We start from the raw sequence: 26,596 nt of genomic DNA, 5'->3' as shown, positions 1-26,596 counted from the left end.
CAAAAAAACCAAAAAAAAAAAAAACTTTTTTGTCTTGGTTCTGTTCCTGCAATGGCTAAAGTAGTTCCTTACATCCTGTGAGATTTTCTTTTTACATCTTTCTCTATAAGATTTGCACATGTAAATACTACTAAAAGACACAACAGATTCTTCATGTTCACTAATAAACTAAAAGCTATCAAAACCCAACGCCAGACATGGCTGAAGAGATCTCAGATCCTCATCCACTGCAGAGAAACCTCTTGTAACTTATTAGCACCACTCCCCTTTGGCAAGGTAAGAACTCCATGAATATTTTTTCTCTCAAAACCAGTAACACCTGGAATTTATTTGACTAATGGGGCAATATGTCTAATGCAAGTATTTACACTTCAGCCTGTTACTCTTTCAGTCACGGCAACCCCTGTCCAGAGAATGATTAATCTCACTGGAAATGAAAATAAACCAGATAACCACACCCTAAAATGCATCCTTTTATATTTGCTCTAAAGAGAGCTCTAGAATAACAAGACAGCTGAAGGGTGTTTACAGTATAACATCCAAAAGTAAATGAGATCTTTTACACCAGGTTTCCTGTATTCCAAGCTTTCAGCTGTGTCATACCTTTTTCTGCAAGACGAAGGACCTCATTAAGAGATTTGTCTTGCATGAAAATATTTTCTTGCTGCTACTTCGTTTTAACACAAAATCTATCCTATAAGGTTTCTGTAGTTATAGGAAACAATCCTGTATTTCTTGCCATAAAACCATTCTTGTTTGTCAACACACCATCTGTGCTATGTATACCATTCTTGGGTGTATGACCTGCTGATAGTGGTCACACTAATGCTAAACAGGGAAACTAAACAAGCTCCCAAATGATACCTGAATTTCCCCACAATATATAGTGTTAAATTATCTCAGTTGATTTATTCAGAGCTCAGGGAGTGCATGCCTAGCTCTCTACCCATTAGGATCCCAAGTCTTTTTCACAGTCACTGTCTCACAGAGCAGTCCCTGTTGCTGAAAACATCTTGCACTTTTACTCTTAAATCTGTGACTTCTAATGAAGTAGTTCAGCTCTGCCTCACGGAAACATGGAGACACTGACATAAGTGCTTGGGACCGCTGTAAGGTTCAGAAAATGATGCCTCACTACCACTCCTCTCTTCATTTTCTACAGCTTCCTTCTGTCCACTCTTCTTCGACCCTTTTCTTATCAACCCAACCCCTTCTTCTCCATTCCTGCCTTCATGCCCTTCGTTGTACTTACACCTCTGCCCCCTCACACCGGTAAGTTAACACTGCCTCATTTAGGAGGGTTCATTTTTCACCCGATCTGCTCTCTCCGTTTCTCCTTTTACTTCATTTTCAAATGCCACCTGTGAACTATTCTCCTCATTTCAAGCTCTGAAATCAGCTTCAAATCCACCTCTCTTACTCAAAAAGCTCTCACACAACCCCAATGACCCAATTCCGTCATGAGCTAAAAACCAACTCTCTCCTTGCCCTCCTCCCCCCCCCCCCCCGACACTGCCACCTGCCTGCGACGTTAAAGGGCCTTTTTCTCCAAGTTTCCACTACCTCGATGGAAGCTATTTATGACAACTAAAACATTTTATTATTTCCTTGCTGCTCCTCGCGGGACACCTGCGGTCCCCAGTAGGCTGGGGCGGAGGCACGGGACTTAGGGCTTTATCAAGGTGGTGGTGATCAGAGCCCCAGAAGGGCCCCAACCCGGGTCACCTTCGCGTCGCTTCCCTCACAGCGCCGCGGGGACAGCAAAAAAACGTTTCCCTGCCCTGGCCACGACCGGGCAGTGGCCGGCCCGACCGCCGCGGACCTGCCGGCCGCGCCCTCCCGGCTCGGGGGCCGGGCTGGGCCGGGCCGGGCGGCGGCTCCGCCCCGCTGCGGGGGCCCCCGCGCCGGCACAGGCGGCTCCGCTCGCCGCGCTGACGCCGGCGGAGCTGGAACACCTGGAGGGGCGGCGGCGCCTGCGGCTCGGCTCTTCCCACCCCTTCTCTCCGCAAGGTGAGTGTGGGAAGGGGGGGCTCGCTGGTCTCCGTGCTGGGGCCGGGCGGGGAGAGCTGGTCCCGCGGGTACCAGCCCCGGGTGGGCGCCGCCTCCCCCGCGGGCAGCCCGCTCGGGGCGAGGGAGGCGGCGCGGCCGCCGGGCCTGCGGAGCTGGTGCCCGTCAGCGCTGTATCCACGGGCGGACCTGTTCAGAGCAAAATTTCCGAGGCACAAGATGGCATCTGTCCCTCCTCTTGCCTTGTGTTCCCCCTCCCGCCGTGCGGTTGTCTCGCCATGATTATTGCATTTATCCGTTTGTGCCTCCCGTACATCCTCCCTGGCGCTCTGCCCGCTGGAAGCGGGGAGGGAAACGGCCGCTTCTCCTCGGCGGTTTCCGGCTTGGCTGCCGGGCTGAGGCACAGGTTGCCCGGCTGCGCTCCGAACCCTCCTGGGACCAGCCGGGTGGAGAGGGGTGGCAGGGCATCCTCTGGTCAGGTAATGTCAGATCTCGAACCAGCACCGAAACAGGAACAGCTGGTGAAATGGCAATTCAAGAACCCCACATTTACGGTTTAAAGCTTGTAATTTGTCAAAGGTTCATCTTGGTAATCAGATTTATTTTACATCCGTCCACCTGACCCATGAAAGCTGCTATAGTCTTTTAGAAGAAAATAGAAAAATCGGATATTACTTGAAAAATCAGGTCAGTTTTTAGTAGCAGAAAGGAGTGAAGGGCACTGTGTCAATATCATTATGTATCTGTTCAGTGTCATATGTAAATAAGTCTGTTTCACACTGTTTTGTGTAAAGCTTATAGCCTCAAGGATCTGTGTGACCCCTCTTAAACCAGTAATTCAGGCTTGCCTTAGTTCAGAGGTGTAAATGTGACATTGACTCTGGTAATCTCACGATTACATCCTTTAACACCCTACCACCAAGTTACATTGTGGTAGTGTTTTGGAAGCTCGGCACTGGAGTTTTTCTTCTGTTTGGTTGTTTGTGATATTTTCTCCCTGCCTACAAGCCTTCCTTTAAGCCAAGATGACCTTTTATTTCCATTAAACACCTGTTTGTTTGCTTTTGTTCTCCCCATGTTTAATTGTGTTATCCTCTTTCTTTCGGTTTCTGGATAGATTTTTATTTAATTTGGGTCTCAGAAAGCAGCTGTGGCCCTTGTTTCAGAGTAGACTTCTTGGAAATAAACTGTTCTTGTGTCTTGCTCTAGCAAGATTCTTTTAAGGACAAAACTGTTTGATCACTTTTCCAAACTGTTGGACAGAGAGCTTGATTTTGGTGAGCTTGATTTTGGCATCTGCAGTGCAGGTGGCATTTGGTTATAGTATTTTATCTGATTTTTTGATAATCCACTCTTTCCACTTTGTCTATCCGGTGTTCTCAAAGAGGGAGTGGAAGAACTCCTTGACAGTGCTGTCTGGCACAGATCTAGAAGTTGCAGTTCTTACTGGTACTTCGCATGATGGCCAGCAACACCTCATTTAGACTTTAATAGGGTTTTTTTAACTGCTGTTTGAACAGACTGTTGGTTTAAACTTAGTAATTAAATAGTTTAAGATTAATGCTAATACCACTGAAGGAGGAATTTAGTGTCAAGCCACAGAGAACTTCTGAGTAGTGAACTGCCATAACTGGTATAACCAGTCACATTTTGCACACGACAAATTCTACTGGAAGATAATGCGGTGGTTAAATAGTGCCAAACCTCAGTCTAAATGAGTTTCTAAAGTTTCTTCACTGTCAGAACGTCATGCATGAAACATTGCTGTTCCAGAAAGGTTCCAGCACTTTACTCAAGTATTTGGTTCCTTTTCGGCTAAGAAAAAATTGCATTTTAGATAATGATGCTTTCTTCTATTGTGTTTGTTGGAGTTGAGATTCAAATATGAACTGCAGATTCAAGAAGACCAGTTATGAGTTTATGGAAGAGGAAGGTTTCATTGACATTTTTCTTCTATAAATTTATATTAATGGGGGATGAAGGGGATCACATAGTGCAAAGTAAAATTTCTGTTGAACCCTAATACAGAGTTAGGGGATTTTGTCCTGGCTTAGTAGAGTTTCAAGCCCAACAATCTTGTGAGTTCGTCTCTGTTGTCTGTACTTTACACAGTTGTTAAATTGTTCTGATGATTTCTCACATAAGCTTTTCTTGAAGAAACTAATAATAACAGCTCTTTTCAGTCTTCAGCTGGTGTTGAAAGCTGTTGGTACGAGTTGGCAGAAAAAAAAATGTGCTAATATCTCACATAAACAAGAAGACAAAAAATGCTCTCAAAAACTTTTTAATACTTTTCAAAATCACCTCCAAGAGTATTGCTCTGTAGTTTATTCTTCAAGATGCTTTGCTGCTTTTCAGCCATAAAATCACTCTGGAGACAAAATTATGCCACATGATGCAGAAGCATTAAAAATACAAAAGTCCGGAGAGTGAAGTTTGTTAGAGAAAGAACCAAACAGTCAAGAACAGTAGAAACATTTGACCTTTTAAGTGTTGCTAGTAATAACAGTCTCACAGTACTTTTTCCTGTGGCTATTGTTAACCACGGCAAACTGGGGGGCATTTTGACCGGTTATGCAATTGCTTGCGTCAACCTCGAGAACTGTCTGTACCAAGTCACTGAAACAGCATTTGAGTCCATCTTGCATATAGTTCATAGCGATCACCACTGCTCTAGGAGTGTGTCAGGATATTACTGAGAGCAGTAATACAAAAGTTGAGTGGACTGTGCATCTGCTGAGAATATATAGCCTGCACTGATGGTGTTTACTCAAAGGGCGGTGCAAGGAGATTGCCCTGTATTGTTGTTGCTGTGCATGCTAAGGCTGTTTTGTTAATCAAATCTCTTATCCACAGATGTGAAATAATCTCTAAGGGAATCTGGAGAAAATTATTTTCTTGTGTTCCCTCCTCCAGCATTGTTTCCCCTTGTGTATAAATGTCATTGCCTTCTGGCTTCTGAATGGATGAAAAGGCAGGAGTGAGAGAGAAATGTGAGAAGGTTGACTGTGCCAGCAAAAAGAGTATCTAAATAAGAGAGCCATTAGTTTGAAGTTTTAAAGCCTTGTATGTCTGTATGTAATATACTGTACATGCAAAAATAGTTCATGATTTTTTTTTTGTTCATTCACTACTTTTCCCATAGTTTCACAAAAGGAAAGTTTCCCAATATTGAAGACTCTACACTGACTACAGGTAGAGTGCGTTAGAAAAACGATCTTGTCTCTTATAATCTAGGTACAGTGCATGTTCCATATGATATTTTATTTAATAATATTCAGCTATTAAGTTTACAAATAGTGGTTCTTAAACTAAGAGTACAAATGTGTATTACAAAACAATTTGATAGTCATTTTGAAGAAACAAAGCAAGTCTGCATTTAGAAAAAGATTAAATACTGCATAGTAAATATCCCAGTTTTGCTCATTTGCAAATGAGCAGAAGAGCTTAGACCTACCATTCAATGACTTATACTCAAATAATTCTTCCATAAAATGCATGTAGTACCTGCAATGCTTATCTGGTTGTCTTGCTGTTCTCCATAAATAGAAGTGGAACACTACTAGGGAAGTAAAAGATGTTATCTGAGGGAAAACTGATACTATGTACTGTCCCTATATTATTCCACAATAAGCAGATGAAAAATTAGTATAATCTGAAAAAGAAATTTAAAATTAAATTTTTGTGTGATTAAATATCTCTGTGCAAATGTTAAAGTTCTGTGTGCAAATGAGCTTATCTAGAAAGTGCTCTTGTTTGCTTGTTGATCTTGCAGTCTACCAGCATTTATTTGAAATATTTTGTTCTGAGACTACATGTACTGTACATGTACGTGTTGTGACTTCATGTGCCATTCTTATCAATGTTTTTGAGAATCCACTGAGTTTAGGAATTTTTTGTTCTCAACTGTTTAAAAAACAACAAAAAAAAAAAACCCAACCCAGTTCCAAGTATAATTTCAATGCATATTATGCTCTAGAAAGGAGATCACTTATGCCTGTAAGTTTGACCTGATAGTTTTTGGAATAATATGACAGATAGTTTTTGGAATAATATGACAGATATATAGTACCAAATAGACATAAAACTATGTTTTTAGAGAGGAATGCTAACTGTTGAGTTGGTCCTTGAACTTTGTGGGGGCAAAAATAAGTTTTAAAAAACATCTTGACAGTGCCAAATTTCTGCTTTTTCAGGTTGGCTAAAAATTACTTGTAACCATTTAAGTACTGAAAACCAGAGTGAATGGTTCAGATGGATGGATAGTCTTTAGTTCTTGGTGTAAGGGAGCAATAAAGTGTAAATTTGTAGTTTGTCTGCTACTTGTATACATCAGAGTTGGGAATAGAAAAATAAAGACTAAATGATAGCATAAGAAACATGGCCCTAGATATCACCCTTTTTTTAGACTACACCAGAAACTTAAGTAGAATAATTTCCCATATTAATTGTGTATTCTGAAATCAGAAGTACGACAGTTGTATTTTGGGAGAAAGTAACTCTTGACAGTACTCTCTGCAATTGATGTGACCCATACATGCTCTATACAGAGTATTAAATAGAGTCAGTGTAAAATTGAGTGGAAGACAGGGGTCAATAATACTGCTGCTCGTTTGGTTGGATGTACTGTGTACAGACAGGTGCCTAGGTAGTGCTACAAAATGACAGAAAGAAGACCCAAAACATTCAGATTTCTTCATGCCTTGTACATGGTTTCTTATAGTGCAAGTCTCTAATTACACAATCTTAGTAATTTAAGATACCTGCTGGTATTACTGTGGTTTGTTCTCCACACAGTTTACTAGCTTGAAAAACAAAGGTGTGTTGTATTGGGTCAAACTACCTCCTTGGAGAGCAGACTCCAATTTCTCTGATACTTCTGTTGTTTTAAGTATGTGCTTGGGATTTTTCTGCATATCAAATTTGGCAGGGGTAGGGGGCATGGTAGAGTAGGTTAATTCTTAGGGGGTTTTTTAATTCTTTGAAGGATCAAGACAAATGAATAAATGAAATTCAATAAATTAGTAGTTTTCTGGGATGTCTCATAAGCCCTGGTAGAGAGGAGAAGGAAATGACAGAAACTGTGTGTAGAAATGTTAGTTCCAGAAGGGTTTGTAGTGAAAGAGAAAATTGATTCCAGGGGACTTCCCAAGGATGGTGTTACTCAGTATGCTGCTTTTTTTTTTTTTTAACAGTAATTCAAGACGAAATCCTAGCTCTAAAAGAAGGGGAATAGAGCAGTGGTCTCCCAGCAGGATTTATCTTTGTGCTTCAGGTGCCTAATGCAAAAAGCATAATTTTTTGTGTGCACAGAGCACAGTGGTGAGGCTCTGGTTGAGGTGTTCAGTGTTCTCTTTGGAGGTTGTGTTCACTATCTGTCCAGGGACTTAGTCTTGACAGGCTTGTATGGTAATTTAGGCACTAAAGTTAAATAATTGCAGTCAAACAGGATGATTTTTCCCCTCTCAGCACCTCCCAGGTGTATGAATATAGCAGGTGCCTTCGCTGTGTAACAGATGCCATTTATCCTATGCTTCTTTTAAGGATGTATGAAATTCTTTCTAGGTGTCAATCCTTGAAATAGATTGAAAGAGTAATTCTGTTGATACTGCAATCTTGTATTTCTTCTCCTGAGAGCTTGTGGGTAATCTCCAAGATAGACACTTTCCAGGATAAGTAGCAAAGCTGTGGATCAGTCTGAGACAAAGGATTAGACAAAAAGTTGTAATGGGTGGAAGGAACTGCTAATGCAGCACTTACAGACCAATATGCAAACTTTTTTAATTAATAAACAAGTGCATCAGCGAGTAGTGTAACAGAACAAAAAGACTCCTGGATTTAAAGCTAAGCATGGATGATTCTGCAGGATTAGAGCATCAATACTGAGAATAAAGAGTTTTAGAGGAAAAATTAAATCTTGTCATTTGTCGTAGATATAGCTTGAACTCTAGATTCATTTTAGCTGAATTAGAGTGGTAGCTATTCTTGTATTTAAAAGTAGGAATATTTCTAAGTCTGTGTGTAGTCTTGATGCTGAAAGACCCAGACTTCAGCTTTCACTCTTTTCCTGCATTGACAACATGGATAATTCAGATCTACAGGCTGTTATATTCTCTTTTGCTTGGAAAAGGCAAAGTCAAACACCATTTGAAGCTCCTGGTCTGTTTGTAGACACGCCAAAGAAGATAAAACTGTACCCTTTCTAGTCTTCATCTTGCAGTGAGACTGCATCTTGTTTTGCAGATCCATTTACTTGGTTCAGTTTGATCACAGCTTCCAGGGAGCAGAGTAGAGGAGATAGGTTGTCAGCCAAGAGCTGTTGGAGGCACAGATGGCATTGATTCCCTCACCTAGGCACATTTTCTTCCCTTTGAAGTATTTTACATAAATGAAACTATCAGTCTTAACTTTTATATATAGAATTCCTTTTTTTTTTTTTTTTTGTTACTTAGCACCACTATACTATTACTGTATTAAAAGTTTCTTGGAAGATTATTCATTTTAATAAAACTGTTGACGTAAGTAAGTCAACTGCAATGCATGATTCTGCCATATTTGAAAGTTATAAGTTGCAAGGATTTTAGGATGTGGAGAATCTATTGGTATTTGAGGAGCCACAGAACATATTATCTACCTTGAAAGAACAGTAGACTCAGAGGGCAGCTCTGAGTAGCTCAGAGTGCAGACTCTTCTGTGTGTTTTGATGAACATATTGCTTTCACGTTAGGGTCGCTGAATTTTGCTGTGCTGTTTGCTCAGTTCCCTTTCCTTGTTTCTGGATGTATCTCAAAAGATTGTGTTGTTCAATCTATGCTTTCCTACTTAACTGCTAGGTCATCTTTGGATTATTTACTCTGTACATCAGCATTCATAACGCTTTTGATTTACTCTGTACATCAGCATTCATAACGCTTTTGCAAGAATTTCAGCTCATCTCTTTGTTCTGAGAAGCTGTGATTAGATCAACAGTTTGTTTTACATACAGTCTTCAGAGTTGGAAAGATTCCTGTTTGATGCTTCTGCATGCTGATACTTTTCTATGTGGTCTGTTGCCTGAGCTGAGAGCACAGTAAGAGCTAGGTAACAATGCTCAGACAAGAAGAGATACTTGAATTAGGAGTAAAACTTTTGTTTGTTGGGTTGGGTTTTAAACTGATTTCCACATAACCTAGGAGAGTATTAAGATCTGACCTTTACCATGCCACGTGACACTTCTTACATTTAGACTCACTGAAAAAGAGAAGTAATGTGAGTGATATTGATATACAGACTTGTTTATTATCAATGTAGCTGTTGGAGAGAAGGCACTCATACCATCTTGTTCTTTTACAAGTAGAACCTAAAGATTATTCATAAAGCTGTTTTACTCTTGGGAAATCAGACAACTTATGCTGCAACAAAATGTACTAAAGCTAAAAAAGAGAAGCAAGCTTGTACAAATGTGGTACAGAGCATGAGCTGGAGGGTAATCCTAGTGTATACTGCAGTGCAAAATTTTCTATTTGTTTCCTAGTGTATACTGCAGTGCATTTTCCTATTTGCACAAAAAATGTACATGTTCATTCAAGTGGTCTTGGAGAATATAGACAATCAGAGGATTCTCCATAGGAATAGAAATGCCACTTGCTAATGACAAGTGTCCTCCATCAAGTTTCATTTCAGTGTCACAGCTTAAAAAATTCTTAGTAGGATGAGGAGTATGGCAGAAATAGCATGAAGTTCTGTGTGCATTCCAGCTGTTAGGGCTTCCTGTGGAAATAATTTATGGGTAAACAGTCTACCACCCAGGGAAACTCTGCCATAGTTTGCTGTTTGCAGGACCATCTTGGTTTCAACATTTCTTGTCTGTGGCAGAGCACTGCCTGAATTCAGCTGTATTACACCTGAAGCCAGGCGGAGTCTAGAAACAATTCTGATGTATTTCAGTGTCCGGGCTGTGCCTGTCTTCTTTGGCATCAGTCTGCAAAAATAATGGCTTGTGGAAAGTGGATGGCTTCTGAGGCTTCTTGGTGCCCCAGAAACACCTGCTAAGGTTTTGGCAAGGCTTGTGACCCCACCTGGTTCTGTATAGGAATGAGTCTTTCAGCTCTGTGGTCCCTTGTGTTCCAAGCAGACTTACTATGAATAGAGCCAGCTCAGATTTAATGCTTAAACTGAGGTAGCATAACTTTCTTTCAAAACAAAGAAGTACTTGCAAAATTACTGGAGCCATGAGTGGACTTCAGGAAGCCTCAGATCCATGACTGTGCAGTATTATGCATGGGTTTGTGTACAGTCATCTGTTATGTGCCACTGCTTTCTCTGGTGTGAATAAAGCAGGTGTGTTTGCTTCTGACACCCACCCCCTCATCTAGAATATCCCTCCCTTTTGTTTGTCTGTTGTGGCGACCACAATAATTCTTTATTGTCAAATATCATGGAAACTTCCCAATACAAATGCTTTCCTACAGTGAGGTGATTTTTTTTTCCTTTGGTTAATCATTGTCACTATAAGACTATTTATTGAAACTTTTATCTTTTTTTTTTTTTTTGCTTGATTTAATACACTGAGAAGAAAAACAAGCAAAAACAAGTCCTTTACATCAACTCCTTGTGGCAAGTAAAGCTTATTTTTATATCTAAAACTGTATGATAACATGCGTTAATTTTAATTTTGACTGCAATTTTTGGAAAGACTACTGGTAGATTCAAGTTAGTGTCATGTGCTTGTATTGTAGTCAATTTTGGCAAAGACCAACTGGCTTGTTACTTCTGTTCAGGACATTTGTCTTGTTCTTTGAAAGCATAAGAGAGTTCAAAACTTAAAGGAAAGAGAGGTTATGTGCTCATTCTTGGTCTCTCTCTGCAGCCTCAGGGCCAGCATTTTGTGACTGTAGGGATTCTTCTTTGCACAGCTGTTAAATGTTCCTTTTAATTCTTGGATACTTCCCTGGGCTGTTTCCAGTCCCCTCTTATTAGTATCTCACTTTTTGAGACTAGACTTAGATTTTGGTATTTTTTTAAAAAGCTCACTGCTTTCAGCTAAGCTATATGCTTTTAATAGTGTCCTTTGATAGAGCTGAACCAGTATCTTAACCCTTTTTGGTTCCTGGACCTGGAACAGACAGTAACAACACATGAAGTAAGAGATTATATTAATAAATTAGGGCCCTGTTAAATTACAGCGAGAGAGACAATTTTCTGCACCTTTTTTTTTAGCAACTACATTTCTGGTTTTTCAGTGCTAGTACTTACTAAGCTGTCTTTGCAAACTGAACTCTCAATTAGGACCAAAAGTCAGCTCCATACAGGAAATAAAACAGGCACAGGGATTGAGTTTGTGTCCTGGGCTGCTGCTTGTTGCTACTGCTTGATTACAGCAATCTCCCTGGCATGCTTTTTATCTGTACTGTCTAGAACTCTCTGGGACCTTTTTCCCTCCTGGCCTGTTTTGGGTGATACCACATGCCAGGAGCCATTTCCAGCAGGCAGTGTAGGTAAGACTCCACTTCTGTTTCCTTCCATCCTGATTGGCCATAGGACACCATCCCAGCAGGTCCTGTAGCCTCAAACACCTCAAATGCCATCACACAGTAGAACAGAGAACATGACTGCATTTTCATACCATGAAAATATTGTCCATTTTGAATGCAAAAATTCCCACAAAGAATATCTTCAGGGCATAAGAGTGCTATGTAGGACCTGGAAGAGTATAACTAGGAAGATTTCAGAATCAAAAGGTGAAGTCAGATGTTTAAGAAGAAAGAGCATGGGCTGTAATTGCAAATGACAACTGTTTCACCATGACCCTGTTTATTTTGTGTAGGGACATTGGTTTCCAGGAGAAGCAGGTGGATGTGTACAGTGAATAAGGTCAGTGCCTTTTCTCCATACTGGATGCTTATACTTTGTTCCAAGTAACGTACATGTTACTCCACCGAGATAGGCTGTTCTTTGCTTCCTGTCAAACCAAGTGTGCTGCTGAATAACTGAGTCATGGATGTGTATACAAGCTAAATCCTGTGGTCTTATCTCACTCACATATGCCCACAGCTGACTTGAGGACCAGTGTGAAAACAGTGAAGTCAAGACTATAAAGGTATTAGAAAATGAGTTAGTAGTGTCTGTGCCAATGGCTCTAGAAAGAACAGCAAAGCAGTCCACTCTGTATCTTGTCTGATAATCTTATATTGTCAATGGTTCTGTAACACAAACAACAATATGAAAAGAATCTTTTTTCCTCCTTTTTTAGCTTACATTTAAACCCTTACATTTAAACTCTGCTCTGAAGACAGAGTTACTAATTTTCTTGTGGTCTCTCCTGCAGTGCTTAAGAACATTTCACTAATATTCCAATTCAGGCAAAATTCCTGCTCTGATATAATCTTGCAGTATCTCCTGGAACTTTGCCAGCAAGTATCACAGGTACTGACAGCAGAGAGTTTAGACTCAGAAATCTGAGATTTGGTTCCATTCAGCTCCAAATGGAAGTGCATGTGCTTCATGCTTGCAGGAAGCATCCAGGTTATTTGCATTGCCTTGTTTGGGTTCCTGCAATCTGTTCCAGTCCCTTTGCCTTTCCAGTGCTAACTACACTGTCTGTATGCAGTACTGTGCTAGATACATTTCCAACATCATGACTCCCCTTTGTAGCCCTTTTTCTTTCTTACTTGGGTTAGTGCCAAAGCTCAGTGTCAGCACTGTTACCTCCCTAGCTGCTTTTTCCATTACTGTTGTCTCAGTCAATCAGGTTCATACCTTATTGGAGTTGTCGGGGTGTTTATTCTGTGCCTCTACTTGCTGAAATCCATTCCCCATCAGCACCACCCATCTCACTAGCTTCATTTTGGTCTCATCCAGATCCTGCTGCACTGCCTTCATTCCCATGTTAACCAGGTGCCAGTCCTCTCTGAAAGCAGCAGAGGAGAAGCCGGGTGCATGTTGTTTATGAGTATCTGGCTTGGCTGGTAAATTTGGCCTGGAAGGAGCGTGCTCAGGTACTGGTGGGAAATTATGTGCATGCCATGTGGCCAGCTCAAAGTACAATGGGAAACTTGAGAATCCAAGCTAGAGATAGTAACTTATAAAATCTAAAGTTCTAATGCATACAGATCATATTCCATCTTCAGGAACTGCGGTGTCCCTCATAGAAAAAATATCTGGTCATTAAATTTCACATCTCTGACTCAAGACATGATGTGACTAGTGTTTTAAAAAAATAGGTCAGTAGGATATAGGCAAAAAATAAAAGTAAAAAGTAATTGAATTTTGTTGTGGCTAAAACTTGTAGGAAAATACTTGACTGAGGGTGATGCCTAGCATGGACAATTTTGGCATGCCTCATCAAAAGTCACAAGTCACTGAATTTATGCCTGGTAAATTTGCTGTTGCTTGAAAAACTTGCTAACACAGAAGGATTGGCATCGCTAATGGCAGCACTTAAATCCATTTGTAATGGGTTTTCAAGAGAATTGTGTGTTACCCAAGGAAGACATTTGGCTCACAGATTGAACAGTTTTCTTTTGTAATATGGTAAACAAGATGCTGCAGCATAGTAATTTCTGAGGGAAAGGATACAGGATTTCTAGTGTTTTACTTAAAAATTACAGATGCTTGTATTAACCGATAATTTCTTATTTAGGTGTCTGAAGAAAGCAAGAATCATGGAAGGTCATAAATAGTAAGCATGTTGATTTTTTTTTTTTTTTTAAATTCTAAAAAGCTAATAGTGTTTGGTATGTTGATTTGTTCAGTTTGTTTATCAGTCTCATAATTCAGGAATCTGTATTAATCCCAGCACTTCTTCTAATCTTTTTGTGACTTTATATTAGTAGCTAGTTTTTAGTCCTTGCACCATGCCCCCACAATTTCTGGTGACCTCAGCTGAGGTAGCTCTCAGAGCTGGTTAACATCAGATGAGTTATGGTGTTTTCTTCACTTGACTACTGAAATGAGATCTTGGTTATTTTCACTGCTGTAGCAGAAGTCAAAGCACACAATTAGCCAAGTAGCTAAGGCCTCTATAATACCTTGTGAGAAGTTTGATGGGTATTTTTAATTATGACCAAAGTAATGCTATTTTTATTAAACTCTCATATTATGTTTTCTCATAATACAGGAGGATTTTTTTATTCATTAAGGGCTGTAAATTTTGTATTTTAAAGGTGCAGCATGTATCAGGTCAATTTAATCTTCACCCAACTTGATAGGCTGTTTGTTGTCAGTGTGTGTAGTGGCTTGTTTGTACAGAATTCCAAATAGAACATGGTATGTTTTGTACATTTTTTTTTTCTGTCGCACCAAAAGACCTTTATTTTGATTAATAAGTTAAATTCTTGGAACAAATATTTGTGTAGAATTAAATGGGTAAATATCTTTGCTTTTCAAGTTTTGTGAAGAAGCCATGAAGTGTTCTATACAAGTGCTTTTTTAAATTATGTCTCTGCTCACTTCCAGTTTAATTCCTTACCATCTCTTTGGTAATTAAGACACTGTCACCTAAGTCACTGATTAAAAGTAACTAAAGCAAGTAATATAACCCTGTGAAAAAAATTTCCTTTTCATTTTAAACTGTGTCACTAGTGACTGTGTAGGGTAGATATCGTACCCTTTTGGGGAATATGTACCAATGGCTTGTTTTTTCAGAATGGCTGTATTGCTTCACAGCAAATATATAGATATATATAATCAGAGGGTCATAGGATGATTGAATGACCTGGGTTGGAAGGGACCTTACAGATGATCTGGTTTTAACCACCCTGCCATGGACAGGGACACATATCTCAGTACGTGACTTCATGTCTATGTTGGGTCTGAACACCTTTTGGGGTAGCATCTCTGAGCAATCTGTCTGTTGTGAACAGAACTAGAGGTCAATATCTCATTAATGAACCCCAGTTTGTCACTCCAGGTGTAAGGTATCTTCTCAAAATAAACTCAACCTATTTAAGTTTTGATAAGTATCCAATATAGCAGTGTTTAGCAACCATGTACTTCTAAAAAGCTGAAAGAGTACCACAGCTTTTTCTGTATATTAATAATGGAATAACAAATTAATAATGGAATAACACTTCCTGAAAGACACCAAGATTTTCATGGTAAGACTGTATTTTCTATTAAGCTGTGTGGGTATGGCTTAAATGTTGTGGAATATGGAATTTATATATTGCAGTTTTTATTCGGTCTGCTACAGGAATGCAGAATTATTTGTCAGTGAAAACTAATCCTTGAAAGACAAGGTTACCTGTTATACACCCACAGTTGTCACATAGTCACTTGTATAAAGGGAGATGTGAGATCTCAGTCTTTCACATAACAAGCTCAAAAGAGATGAGTGTTCTTCTAATTCTTTTTTTTTATTCAATTACAAAAAAGGAAGGCAAGAAGTAGTCTAATCCCATTCACAAAATGAGCTGTGTCAAATCCCAACAGTGCTGAAATGGCATGAAAATTGCTACCTGCTTAAGCAACTCTGCTAGTTCACTTGAAACTCTCCTATTAATTATGCAAAATAAAAAGTTAATTCCATGGGCTATAAATAATTTCCTAATGCATCGGGAAGAATTCTTTGAAGCTGTTTATTAGGCAGTACTGCATGGTTAAGATATTCAAGTTGAAATCAGTGTATTATTTTTCAGAGTAGGATGGGAAATACAGTAATTTAATTGCTTTGTTCTTAATGCATAATGAGGAACTGCATGTTAGAATATATGTGTTGGCATGCAAATGCAATATTTTTAATGGAAATGTATTAATTGAGTGTGTTCAACTTAACTTTAAAGCCTCCAATTGAAGTTTTAAATTTTGTTTGTTAATATTCTAGCAACTATCCAAGAGAATTTTATGATCAATATGCTCAAAGCCAAGAAAAATCTGTGGTCAATAAAATGCAACAGAAATACTGGAAAACAAAACAAACCCTTATAAAAGTTACAGGAAAAAAGGAAGATGAACATGTTGTGGCTTCAGATGCAGATCTGGATGCAAAACTAGAGGTTTGTAATGTTTGCATAATGTCTGTTCTCTGTTTGTTAGTTTTTAAAGGATTTTAATTTCTACCAAGCCTTTAATACATGTGTATATATAGGATATAATAACATAGATACATTTTTATAATTTTCACATAATATCTCTTCCAGATTCTGACAAAAGTATCTGGAAATTTTGTCAGAATCTGGAAGATTCTGATAAATCAGAAGATTTACATAGGTAAATTCAGGGAATATAGGGAAATTTTTTTAACACGAAACCCTATGTCCCTCTAACTTTATTTGGAACTTAACATATCTCAGATTTGTTTTCATGTTTTAGGGACAGATTTTCTCCTTTGTTAGCATAGGAGTCAGGAGATCATCCTTATCCTTTGCCTATGTCAGTTTAAGGTGATTTGTTTTGGTTTTTTCCTAATAGTATTTTATTGAGCATACAAATGACATTTTTTAATACAAGTATAAAATACCATATATACCAGAAAAACATGCAATATGCCTGGGAGCAAGGTGCACAGTGCATTCTACTCTGAAGGTTTTGAGCAGATTAGTGGGTTCTGACATGTCGAAAAAAGGAGCTTCTGAAATTCTGTAAAATAAAGCCAAGAGAAGGAATCCTGCTGTGTGACAAATACAGTCCTACTGTCAGTATCCTCAACCCCACTGAGGCAAAAAAAAAGGTTAAAGTTCTACAAAATGAAGACCTAGAATGTCTTTGAGACAAAGCAAAAAATTGAGGGTGTACTAGGAAGTGTAATAACCCAGTTAATGTCCATGTAAGTTTTGTGTTATTTTCTTATGTGAGGGTAAATGTTTTGCTTTATTGGCTTTCTTGCAGTTTCTTTAAAAAAAATTGACAGGATTCTCAGTTTATTTAGGTTTTAGGTGAAATACAGGTGGCTGTAGTACAACAGACACAAGAATAGCAATAACTTATCCCCCGGTGATTCTACTTACTGAGTCTGCACCATGGGTTATAAATCAAGAGTAATGATGTAAAACAAGCTGGAAGTATGGAACAATATTTTATAAATACATACCTGAGTTTACCATGTCTACTGTGCTGCAGACACATCAGGAAGGATGCTTTGTTAGCTCAAGTGGGATTGGAAATAGGGAAACTTGTGTTCACACAAGTGAAATAAGCATGTTTTGGACAAATTCTCACCTTCAAGTCATACTCCCATTTTAAAAGACAAGACCTGTGTAAATTTGTAGTCAAGCAGCCTTGAAAGAAGGCACTAACTGCGTGCCAGTGGTCTATTTTACTTCTAGCTGTGTAATGCTTGATATGGTAGAGTTTAGATTTAAGTTGTAGGCTGGAGGTTTAAGATGGACAGACGGAGTAGTAATTTTTCTGTTTCCTAGAAACAGTCTCCTAATACAGTCATGACTGACTTTTTCTTACCTCTGCTTTTGGAAGCTGCTGCTTTAGAAATTTGTTTATGCCAATAAAAGTTTCAGTTTAAATCAACAACTTCCTGTGTTGACCATACCTATGCAAGTTGGTTCCACTAGACTTCACAGTGTCTATGAAAAATTCAGTATGCACATCCCCACATGTGAGAATGATTGATTGATTGATAGATATTTTGGTAACTCTGTTTGCCGTGAGGTTTTTAGAAACAGATCATGTACATCTTCATATCTATACAAAGATACCACCTAAAAAAAAAAAAAAAAGCCAAAAAAAAAAACAGCCAACACAAGTTGTTTGGTTAACTACCAACTGTTTGTTGTAGATCTGTTTCCAAAGTTATTTTTTCTTTATTTTCCTTCTGTAAAGTTATGATTGGTCAATCTTTAGTTTCAGTTAAAATCTTAATTAAAAGAAGAGCACAATTGAGAAGGGAAATACCCAAAATATTGCTCATGGTTCAAGAAAAAAAGAATGGTCCCTAATAATTTCTACAAAAAATTAAGGTCTTGTATTTTATTCCTCAGTGTTTCTTGCATACATTTGACAAATTTTTGTGTCTTTTGTTTCAATATCAGCTGTTCCATTCTATTCAGAGAACATGTATGGAGTTGCTGAAAGCAATTGAACTGTATCAAAAAAGGATTTGTTGTAAGTATGATCAAACACAGTAGTTAAAATGATAAGAAGGTCTGCTTTATGGAATCATTGAAAAGTGAAAAGGTAAAAATGAAAGTGGGGAACTACTAGTTTCATCCTATTCAAAAGTAATGTTCCTTGCAGACAGCTGAATGCAGATTTGGTTATTTGTTTGAAGATTTCCCAGTTCTGAAGTTTTATGTATTGATATAATGCAGTGATAGCAATAATGACTGGAAAAAGCTTCCTTTAATTTTTTTTTCCCCATGACTTGGTTGACTTGTTTAAATTCAAAAATATCTTGTCTAGAAATCATAACTCCTTTCTAAACAGTTTTAGTGTTTTGTTTTGCTTTTTTTTTTTTAAATCAGGATTGCAGATGAAAAATTTTTGGCTTATTGCTAGTTTTATAATTAAGTAATCTATGCTACTGTGATGAATTTGATAATACTGAATTGATTGTAAAAACCATACAGTAATTAGTGACAGTCATTAGTGAGAGAGGGGGGACCTAATTTGGGATGTTTCAAACAGCAAGTTGTATTAAATGTCCTCTAAACGTTCTCTGCAGTCCATATTGTTTGATTTCTGGCCTGAAGGAGAGACTCCAGCTGTGAAATCATCTTCCAATTTACTGTCTTTTTGTTGAATGTTACACATTTTCTCGAGCTTTTCATTTTTCTTTATCCAAAGAAAGTCAGAGATGATGTTTCAGAATCAGGAGGTAAAATTGAAATACAGCATAGTAGTGTATCAAGTTAAAGAATTGGCAGGTGAAATCTGATGGAAAGATTTGCGTCAGATGGAGATGTGCATCTTCTACCAAAGAATGCTGAGTCTGCATTGGAGTTGACTGTTGCCATTTTGAAAAATGGCAAGAGGACTTCAGGAGATCTTCTTTCGTTGTTTTAGGCCATTCTCCCTCTTGATAGTCGGTTGACATTGGTACTATAGGAGATAGCCACTTTAAAAGACAAGGAGATGAGGGCATCATGAAATGTTTTTGTAAGGTTCTCTGAGGTCATGGTCCCAGTTTAGAAGCAGTCGGCAATTCGGTGTAAAACCACTTCATCTTCCTGTTTAAAAAATGATCAGTTACTTTGAGTTAGATGTGTTTCAGGTAGTTGAAATACAGTGTTTGAATTACAGAATGTTCAAGTCGTCAAGTAATCTTGCCAAGTAATTTGAAAGTAAGTGTTCTTTAAAATTAAGTACTTGAATTGTCACGTGAAATTTTATGTAGTCAAGCATGAAAAACGGCAAGCAAGAGAAAAGCAAGTGAATGAGTTTTGGTTAGTTCAACTTGAAATTAGCTTCAATAAAAGTATGCTGTCAGCTGAGGCAATCCAAGTGTTAGAAAAGAACTAAAAACCAACCTGCCAAACCAGACAGAACCCAAAAAACCCAACACTGAAAGTTAACTGCAATCAACCTAACTTTTTCTTTTTAAGAAAGAAGTAGCATATTTTTCCTGTTGTCTTTTGGTGCTGATGGAATTTTGTGATTTTTGTTAAGTATATCAGCAAATGTCTCAAATTAATCAGGTCTTCTGTTTACTAAATGCAGGAATTCTGTGAAATTATTTATTTTTGCTTTGCTGCTTCGACCTAAAGTGACTTAAACTGTTTGTTAGGGCAGTTTTAAAGCTGCTAGGAACCAATTAAATAACATATTTGACAACTCATTTATTTTTTATTAGTTCTGTCTCAGGAAGAAAATGAATTGGGGAAATTTCTTCGATCACAGGGTTCTCAGGATAAAACAAGAGCAGGAAAAATGATGCAAGCTACAGGAAAGGCCCTCTGCTTTTCTTCTCAGCAAAGGTATATGGGTCAACATTGCTGTCTGGTTTGCATAGTAGTTGTGATAATGATAGTTGGTTCACCAATGTCATAATTCATTTGGCCGTTTGAAATGTTTGAGGAACCAATTGATAGGAAAATTATTGATAAAATCTGCTGTAGTATTGGCAATATTAGAGACTTCTTGAATTCTTCTGCCTGATGCTTTTTCTCCATAGACCTGCTATGTCTGTCCCCTGCCTGTGCCTGTTCAGCTCAGTAGTTCTAAGGCTGTTCTGGAGATCTCCGTGGCCTCTCCAGCGGTAGGGTTGTAAAGGAGCTCATGTCAGATCTCTCTCGTGTTTGGTGGCAGTTCTCACTCTGCAGAGAAGTGTTGCAGCAAGCTCACTGTGGAGGTGTCTGCTTCCTGCAAGGGAGGGAATGAGTAAAGGAATACTTTTTTCTGGGCCATCAAGTCTTATACCTTGACTAAACAAGGAGAAAGGGGGAGTCTAAATCCCATCTTCTGCTTGAACTTCAGTGTAAAGCTCCTCTTAAAGATCCTAGATCCCTACAGAGCTCATGTAGCTTGTGTAGGGGCAAGTAAAAGGTAAGGAATCCAGATGGACACACAAGCACACTAACACCTGCTGTTACCCAGAGTCCTTAATGTCTCACTGACCCAGTGTTTGCTCTAGAAGTTTAAAAGTAACATTACCTGATGTCATTGTAAGTATTGTGATGCTCTTTTTCACAGCATTAGGACTATGAAAGTATAAAATTCATCGTCACTCACAAAGGAAAATTCTATTCCATTATGTTTTATAGGATTTTGGAGAGCTTTTAACTACAGTGATACTTTCTGGCTTTATCTTAACAATGCAGTTGTTTGGCTCAAAATAAAGCATAGCATACAGAGCACTGAGAATTCATAGGTTTATCTTGGGCTAGAGTTTGGTCATTTGCATCTCCAGTAACAGTCATGACTGGGATCTTTAAGGCACATGTAAGGCACCTTTGAGCAAAAGTGCTGATGACTTGCTTCTTTATGACACTTAACTGTTAATAGAAATCCCAATGCATATCTACATTAAACTAGACTTTCTGTTAGATATCTGGGTAAGAATATGGAAAAAACATAGTGGAAAAAACTAAGTCACATTAAATTCACATATTATTATAGCTCTTGCCCAGTACATTTTTAAGGTATCTTTTAAAATAAATTCACATAAAAATAAAACCATTTGTCTTTCTTCTTTTGAGCTATCCTCAAATTCTTGTTGAAGTTGGGACTGCTTTTATTTATGTTTCATGCTCATAGCTAGTTCAGTAGCTGGAGATCAAGATGACAATTCTTGGGGTACTGGAGCGAAAATTAGAAATTCTCTTATGCCAAGGGACTTCCTGGCACATTAAACCATCTCTCTGCTGGTGTGGAGCTGTTTGAACCCATTCCAGTGAGGTGCTGCTGGAAACCAAGAGGAAAGCAGAAGCAGCAGGAGGAAGCAAAGCAAGAGGGACAATCTAGTGTTGAGATCCCATTAAGATCTGAAGTAATGGCATAGGGAGGACAACAGTGTCCCCTGCTGCCTTTCCAAAGTGTGGTTGTCAGAAAAAAATATTTAGATAAATGTCTAAATCTTCCAAAAGGTAATGTCCTTCCAAGAAATTGTTCCAATTATTAAAATAACCCAAAAACCCACAAAGAAAAACTCAGATAATTATCTACTTGACAGATGACTTATTTATTTACATTTGAAGACTGAAAGGCTAATGCTAATGGAGTGCTTTTTATGATGTTTAGCATGACATTCCTGATACATCTGTGATACCTTTCCAGTAATAAATTACCTTGGGTATATTTTTATAGTTGCTAAATGAAACTTGTGAAGAGGAATGGTAATAAGATACAAGTGGTCAAATTAAAATACATAGGCACAGTAGAAGAGGTTTATTTTCCACTCACACATGTAATTGAAAAGTTGCTATTTGAACAGAAGGGTTGCAAACACAGTATTCATTCAATATAATTCTGTTTCATGTGCACCTCCAACCATGTGGTAGAATCATCTGAACATACACTGGCACTTAAGTGAACTGTGTATGGTTTTTTTGAGTGCTAGTAAACTGTCAGAAGTTGTATTAACCCTTTGTGCAACAACATGTTTAACATGTTCCTCTCGTTCCTCTCTTTCCTGCATGCCTTCCCCCAGATTAGCACTCCGTGCTCCTCTCAGTAGATTGTATCAAGAAGTGGAGACTTTCAGATACAGGGCCATCTCAGACACCTGGCTGACAGTGAACAGAATGGAGCAGTATCGGACTGAATACAGAGGAGCTCTACTCTGGATGAAAGATGTGTCTCAGGAGCTGGATCCAGATCTTTATAAGCAGATGGAAAAGTTCAGGAAGGTATGAAGTTTCCTCTAGTTTCCTAGAAGGGATTGCCTAATGAATGACAATGAAGCATGGTTTCGATTCTTCCAAGGAGGGCATAATTGAGAAGCAATAAGGATGCCATTTATCCTAACCTCTTCTTTGTGGGCTGTAAGGAAAGGCATATTTTTAGTAGTATATTCAACTTCAGCATACATCTTTATAATTTAAATAATATATCCTTTTGAAGAAGGTTATATAATTTTGAATACTTAGCAGTGATGCCCGAATGACTAATAGAGGAAGATATGTCTGCTGTCAGATGGGGAAGGGAATGTTGATTTTTGCAACTTAAACAATAACAGAAGTGCTCTACTACCTGCTGCTAAATTTTGAGGGCAGTTAAAGACCAACATTTTCAAAATTCACTATTGTTGGATTTTAGGGAGGAGTTGCAAATCTAGAATTTATTTTTAGGTTCCTGATGCAGTTCAGCGTGATTCTTTGGCAACTGCTAAACACTAAAACTGCTAAGGAGGCATTCTCCATAAATAGTTTTCATTCAGTATCACTCAATTTCGCTAAACTCCTCCCCTTGCAAAAGACTTGCAAAATCACAAGTCCTAGGTGGTAGGCTGCAATTTTGCTACCAGGTGGAAGTATAGAATTTATTTAGGCTGATCCTGTTACAGTTCAGGAATGCACATGAGACCTTCACATTTTCTAGTGGGACCCTAGAGCCAAGTTTGTTAAAAGTCTGTAATGTTCACAGCTGACTGTTTATAGATGCTGACTATCAGGAAGACTGAGGATCTTAGGTATAACCAAGTGGCTCATGCTTTGAGTAAAGGCAGTAAAAAAATTTACAGAAATTGTGTCATAATTAAAAGCAGAGGTCTAATAACAGAAATTGTATTAAAGTGGACATGTATATATGTATGTGGCTTAGAGATAGGTAATGTATAAAAGATGTTAAAAAAAATGTTAATTGATGGCTTAAGCTGTCTGTAACTGAAAGTGTTTGAAGATAAGATACATAATTGTGGATTTTAGAAGCTTGAATAAACCATCCTAACAGGAAGGGACTGGCATGCATCTAATTATGCCATTTTTTGTAAACCAAAGGGTGACAATAGCAATTAAGAAAGGGATGGAACAAGCAGTACCCCAGTTAGCCATCTAATCTTTATTTAATGCTTCAGTACAGGGTACTCCTCTACTGGGTACTGGTACAGTACAGGGTATTCCTGTAAGTCTTGTGGCACCAGACATATATTTTATTATGCCCTATGGGAAATGTTTGTAATGGCAAGTTCTTGCAGGTAAAATAATTGGTATGGTCTTGGCCTCAGCTGATTGCTTATGTACGTTGTTTGATTTATTAGGAAAACACTTAAAAATGGAATGTTAGAATGAATAAAGCAATACTGGTAATAATCGTAGAAAATTGATTTATAGCTTTCTTGCAAAACAAGTGCTGTGGAAAGCATAAATTATATAAATGGCAAAGTAATTAAAATAACATATGGTTTGTGCAGTGAGCTGCTATAGATAAAAGCCTAGAAAAACCTAGATGTGAAATTTTGGACATCTTGAGTTGCTGTGCTTCAAGGTCAGCAAAAAAAAAAAAAAAGCTTTTTTTTTTTTAAGTTCTTATAAAATTTAGTAGCAAAAATGTGGAAATACTAAGTATTTTTAAATATTTCTCGATCTGAAATAAATTATATTCTGACATTAAAAAAAAAAAAAATAGATTCTAAAATCCTGTAGCATGACCTCAAATCATTAAAAAAAACCAAACTTGAAAGTCTTCTGAACATTTCTTTTGTCCAGCTGGCTGTCAACTCAAAACCATTCAGTTCACATTGTAATGCAGGGAACAACAAGCTCTACATTTTGTAGCCAACAAAGTAAAGAAATGCCCCTGGTATCCACTTTCCCACATATCCCATCTGTGCAACAGGCATATCAAACTAGTCTTTGGAGATTTAATACTTGCAGGAAGTAAACTTTTTGGTTTTTAATTGGGGAAAAAATACTGAAATAAAATCCACAGGCAAAATGTTCCTAGGTAGCTGGTGCTGAGCAAGATCTAAGTTTCTTTTTAGTGCTTTACAAAATTAATGGTGGATACTGTAGTTCTAAATAATTAAAGAGTTTTTATTGTCTTTTTTTTTTCTGGTTTTGCTTGCAGATCTTAATTGTACCATAGTGTGGCAGTGTAATGCTGAGGATTTTATTTTGGATCTGTAACAATTTAAGAAGTCATGCTAGTTTTGTGTTGAGAAAGATGTTATAATTACTCATGTAAGGTTTTTGGTTCTTAAATATACCATTGCTAGAGAGAAGCATTTTGAGCTGGAGCTGTATATTGAGTGATACACCAGCAAGTAGTTAGTGAAGCTGATCCTGTCAGAGCACTTGAAAGAAAATTTTTTTCAGACTTCTGATTGTAAAAATCCAAAGTTTTACTTCAGTAAATGTTTGGGGTTTTTTTAATTTCCAGTAAACAGTGCTAGTTTAATGATCTTTAATGCACATAGTGCCTCAGCTATGCTTTTATTATTTAGTTAAAGGACTGTTTTTCAAGTATGTAGCCTTTTATAATGTAAACCTTAATGTATCATTATGTATACAGATATGGTACTTGTTTTTGGAGACCAAAGCTAAATCAATCCAGATGGGGTTTTCATACCTTCCCTCAGAATAGCTGAGGCTAAAAGATCAATAGCTGAGTCAGTATTTTCAGAGCTGATAAAATCTGAGTTAAAACACTGACATTTTTGTAGCTCTCTTTCAAAACAATGAGGTACTTGAAAGAATTTTCTAATGCTGTTCTTAAGGCGTCAGTCTAAGTATGCAAGACCCAGCAACACTACCCCTTTCAGAGTGTCTCAGAACACTGCAGAGCAGCCTTTTTACATTGTTGTTTGAGGATAGCTATGTAATTGTAGCTACTTGAGTCAAACTAGGAAAACAGGTATTTACTTTTCCCTGCAGAGTTCTATAAATACTATGTAACTTCTTTTTTTTTTTTTTTTTCTGTTAGCAGTTTTTATGAACAGTCCAGTGCTGTTCTGGTTATAGACTTCCATCCCAAGTTCAGAGTTTGAAGTGTTCCTTGAGAGCATCTAAACAATGCTGTGATATATAGAAGAATTTTAATGAGCTAATACCCTTTTACCAAATTCTCCACACTGATCAGGTTTTTAAAGTTCTTAAATCTGGTCTCTTTTATCTGTCTGGAGACTGTACACTATAATATGAATTGTGTTGAAATGTTGTAAAATTATAGACCAAATGGCCCAAGTGTTGGTATTCTCCTTCCAGCTCTGAAAAAGTTAAGCTTTTCCATGCATTTTCTGAGCAGGAATGCGACAGTGTGTAGGGGTAAACTATAAGACCAGGCAACAGCCTTCTGCATGCAGCCTATAGGACACAGGACAGTGTGCTATTCAATTTTACTGGGCTGTGCTGTCTCAGATGCATGTACAATTCAATGCAGACTTTCTCATCAAACCTGTGCATTTCAGTGCCATCTCTAACAAGTAAAAAGTGAGAGCTGAAAAAAATTGTCATGCTGACCTTAAAGCTAACTATGAGAAAATTACATCTGTGGCATGATAGGTTGTTTATTGTGCTACATTGATAAAGCAGACTAATCCTTTCTATATTTGTTTTTTCACTTCCATTGTTCTCATACTTCTCTGCTTCCCCTTCATTCTGAGGATTGAACCAAATCTGGAATATCTTTGTAAATACCAGTGGCTATGCTGGGCTCCCTGAGACAGGCTGCACTGCACCGTAGGGCCCCAGCTCTTGGTTTGCATGCAGATCTTGAGAACTTGCAAGCTAGAAGCTGAATTGTTTGGATACATTTTATCTCCAGCTCTTTCTAGTTATAGTCCTTCAGATACTTGAAAAAAAATTAATGGCCTTAAATGTAATTTTAAAGATAAATCTATCTTTAAAGGAAAGAGGAGAAAAGGAAGGAAAAAGGAGAGCAGGAAGGAAAGTTCAACAAGAACTCAAAATGACATAACAATAACTTAAACTGTTGCTGTTATAAATGTACCAGTATAGGGAGTGGCTGACCTGTGCAAGCTTTCCTTGAATATCTTTTATTTCTTGAAAGTTAAAACTTCTGTGAATAGATGGGAAATAATGAAGATTTTAATCAATAGATTTATTTATAGGTCATAAGGGAAATACTGCCTATATGTATTCATTGTAAAGGTGTCAGCAAGTATGGCTCAGATACATCTGCTGCACCTTGTCAGTAAGGCTCAGGAGTTCAGAAAATGCAAAAAGCCTAGGAAAGGAGAAAAACCAAATATGAAGCTGATCTTTGAAATAAGAAAAAAACTTGGCAGTTGCCATCCTTGGGAACTAAGTTTCTGGTAAAAATA

At 38.0% G+C, this 26,596-nt stretch overlaps 1 protein-coding gene across 8 annotated transcripts in view; it reads left to right on the top strand.

Annotated features, from left to right (window-relative positions):
* The first annotated feature begins 1,884 nt into the window (after positions 1-1,884).
* ICA1 (islet cell autoantigen 1) overlaps positions 1,885-26,596 on the top strand; it is a 76,298-nt gene continuing 51,586 nt past the window's right edge. For 2 of the 8 annotated variants that reach the window (XM_053955119.1, XM_053955109.1), the window contains exons 1-7: positions 2,379-2,486; positions 11,813-11,859; positions 13,628-13,666; positions 15,809-15,980; positions 17,970-18,042; positions 19,730-19,853; positions 22,025-22,223. In XM_053955119.1, coding sequence (XP_053811094.1) covers positions 13,650-13,666; positions 15,809-15,980; positions 17,970-18,042; positions 19,730-19,853; positions 22,025-22,223 — 585 coding nt within the window. In that variant the 5' untranslated portion in view covers positions 2,379-2,486; positions 11,813-11,859; positions 13,628-13,649. Of the gene's footprint in view, positions 2,011-2,378; positions 2,487-11,812; positions 11,860-12,384; positions 12,412-13,627; positions 13,667-15,808; positions 15,981-17,969; positions 18,043-19,729; positions 19,854-22,024; positions 22,224-26,596 lie in introns of those variants that run through there. The other 6 variants (XM_053955128.1, XM_053955077.1, XM_053955084.1 and 3 more) reach the window with 5 other exon arrangements.

This window comes from Vidua chalybeata, chromosome 1 (assembly GCF_026979565.1).
Source record: "Vidua chalybeata isolate OUT-0048 chromosome 1, bVidCha1 merged haplotype, whole genome shotgun sequence".
Classification (NCBI taxonomy): domain Eukaryota; kingdom Metazoa; phylum Chordata; class Aves; order Passeriformes; family Viduidae; genus Vidua; species Vidua chalybeata.
The sequence above is the reverse complement of the archived record's forward strand: the minus strand, read 5'-3'. Positions and strand labels throughout refer to the sequence as shown.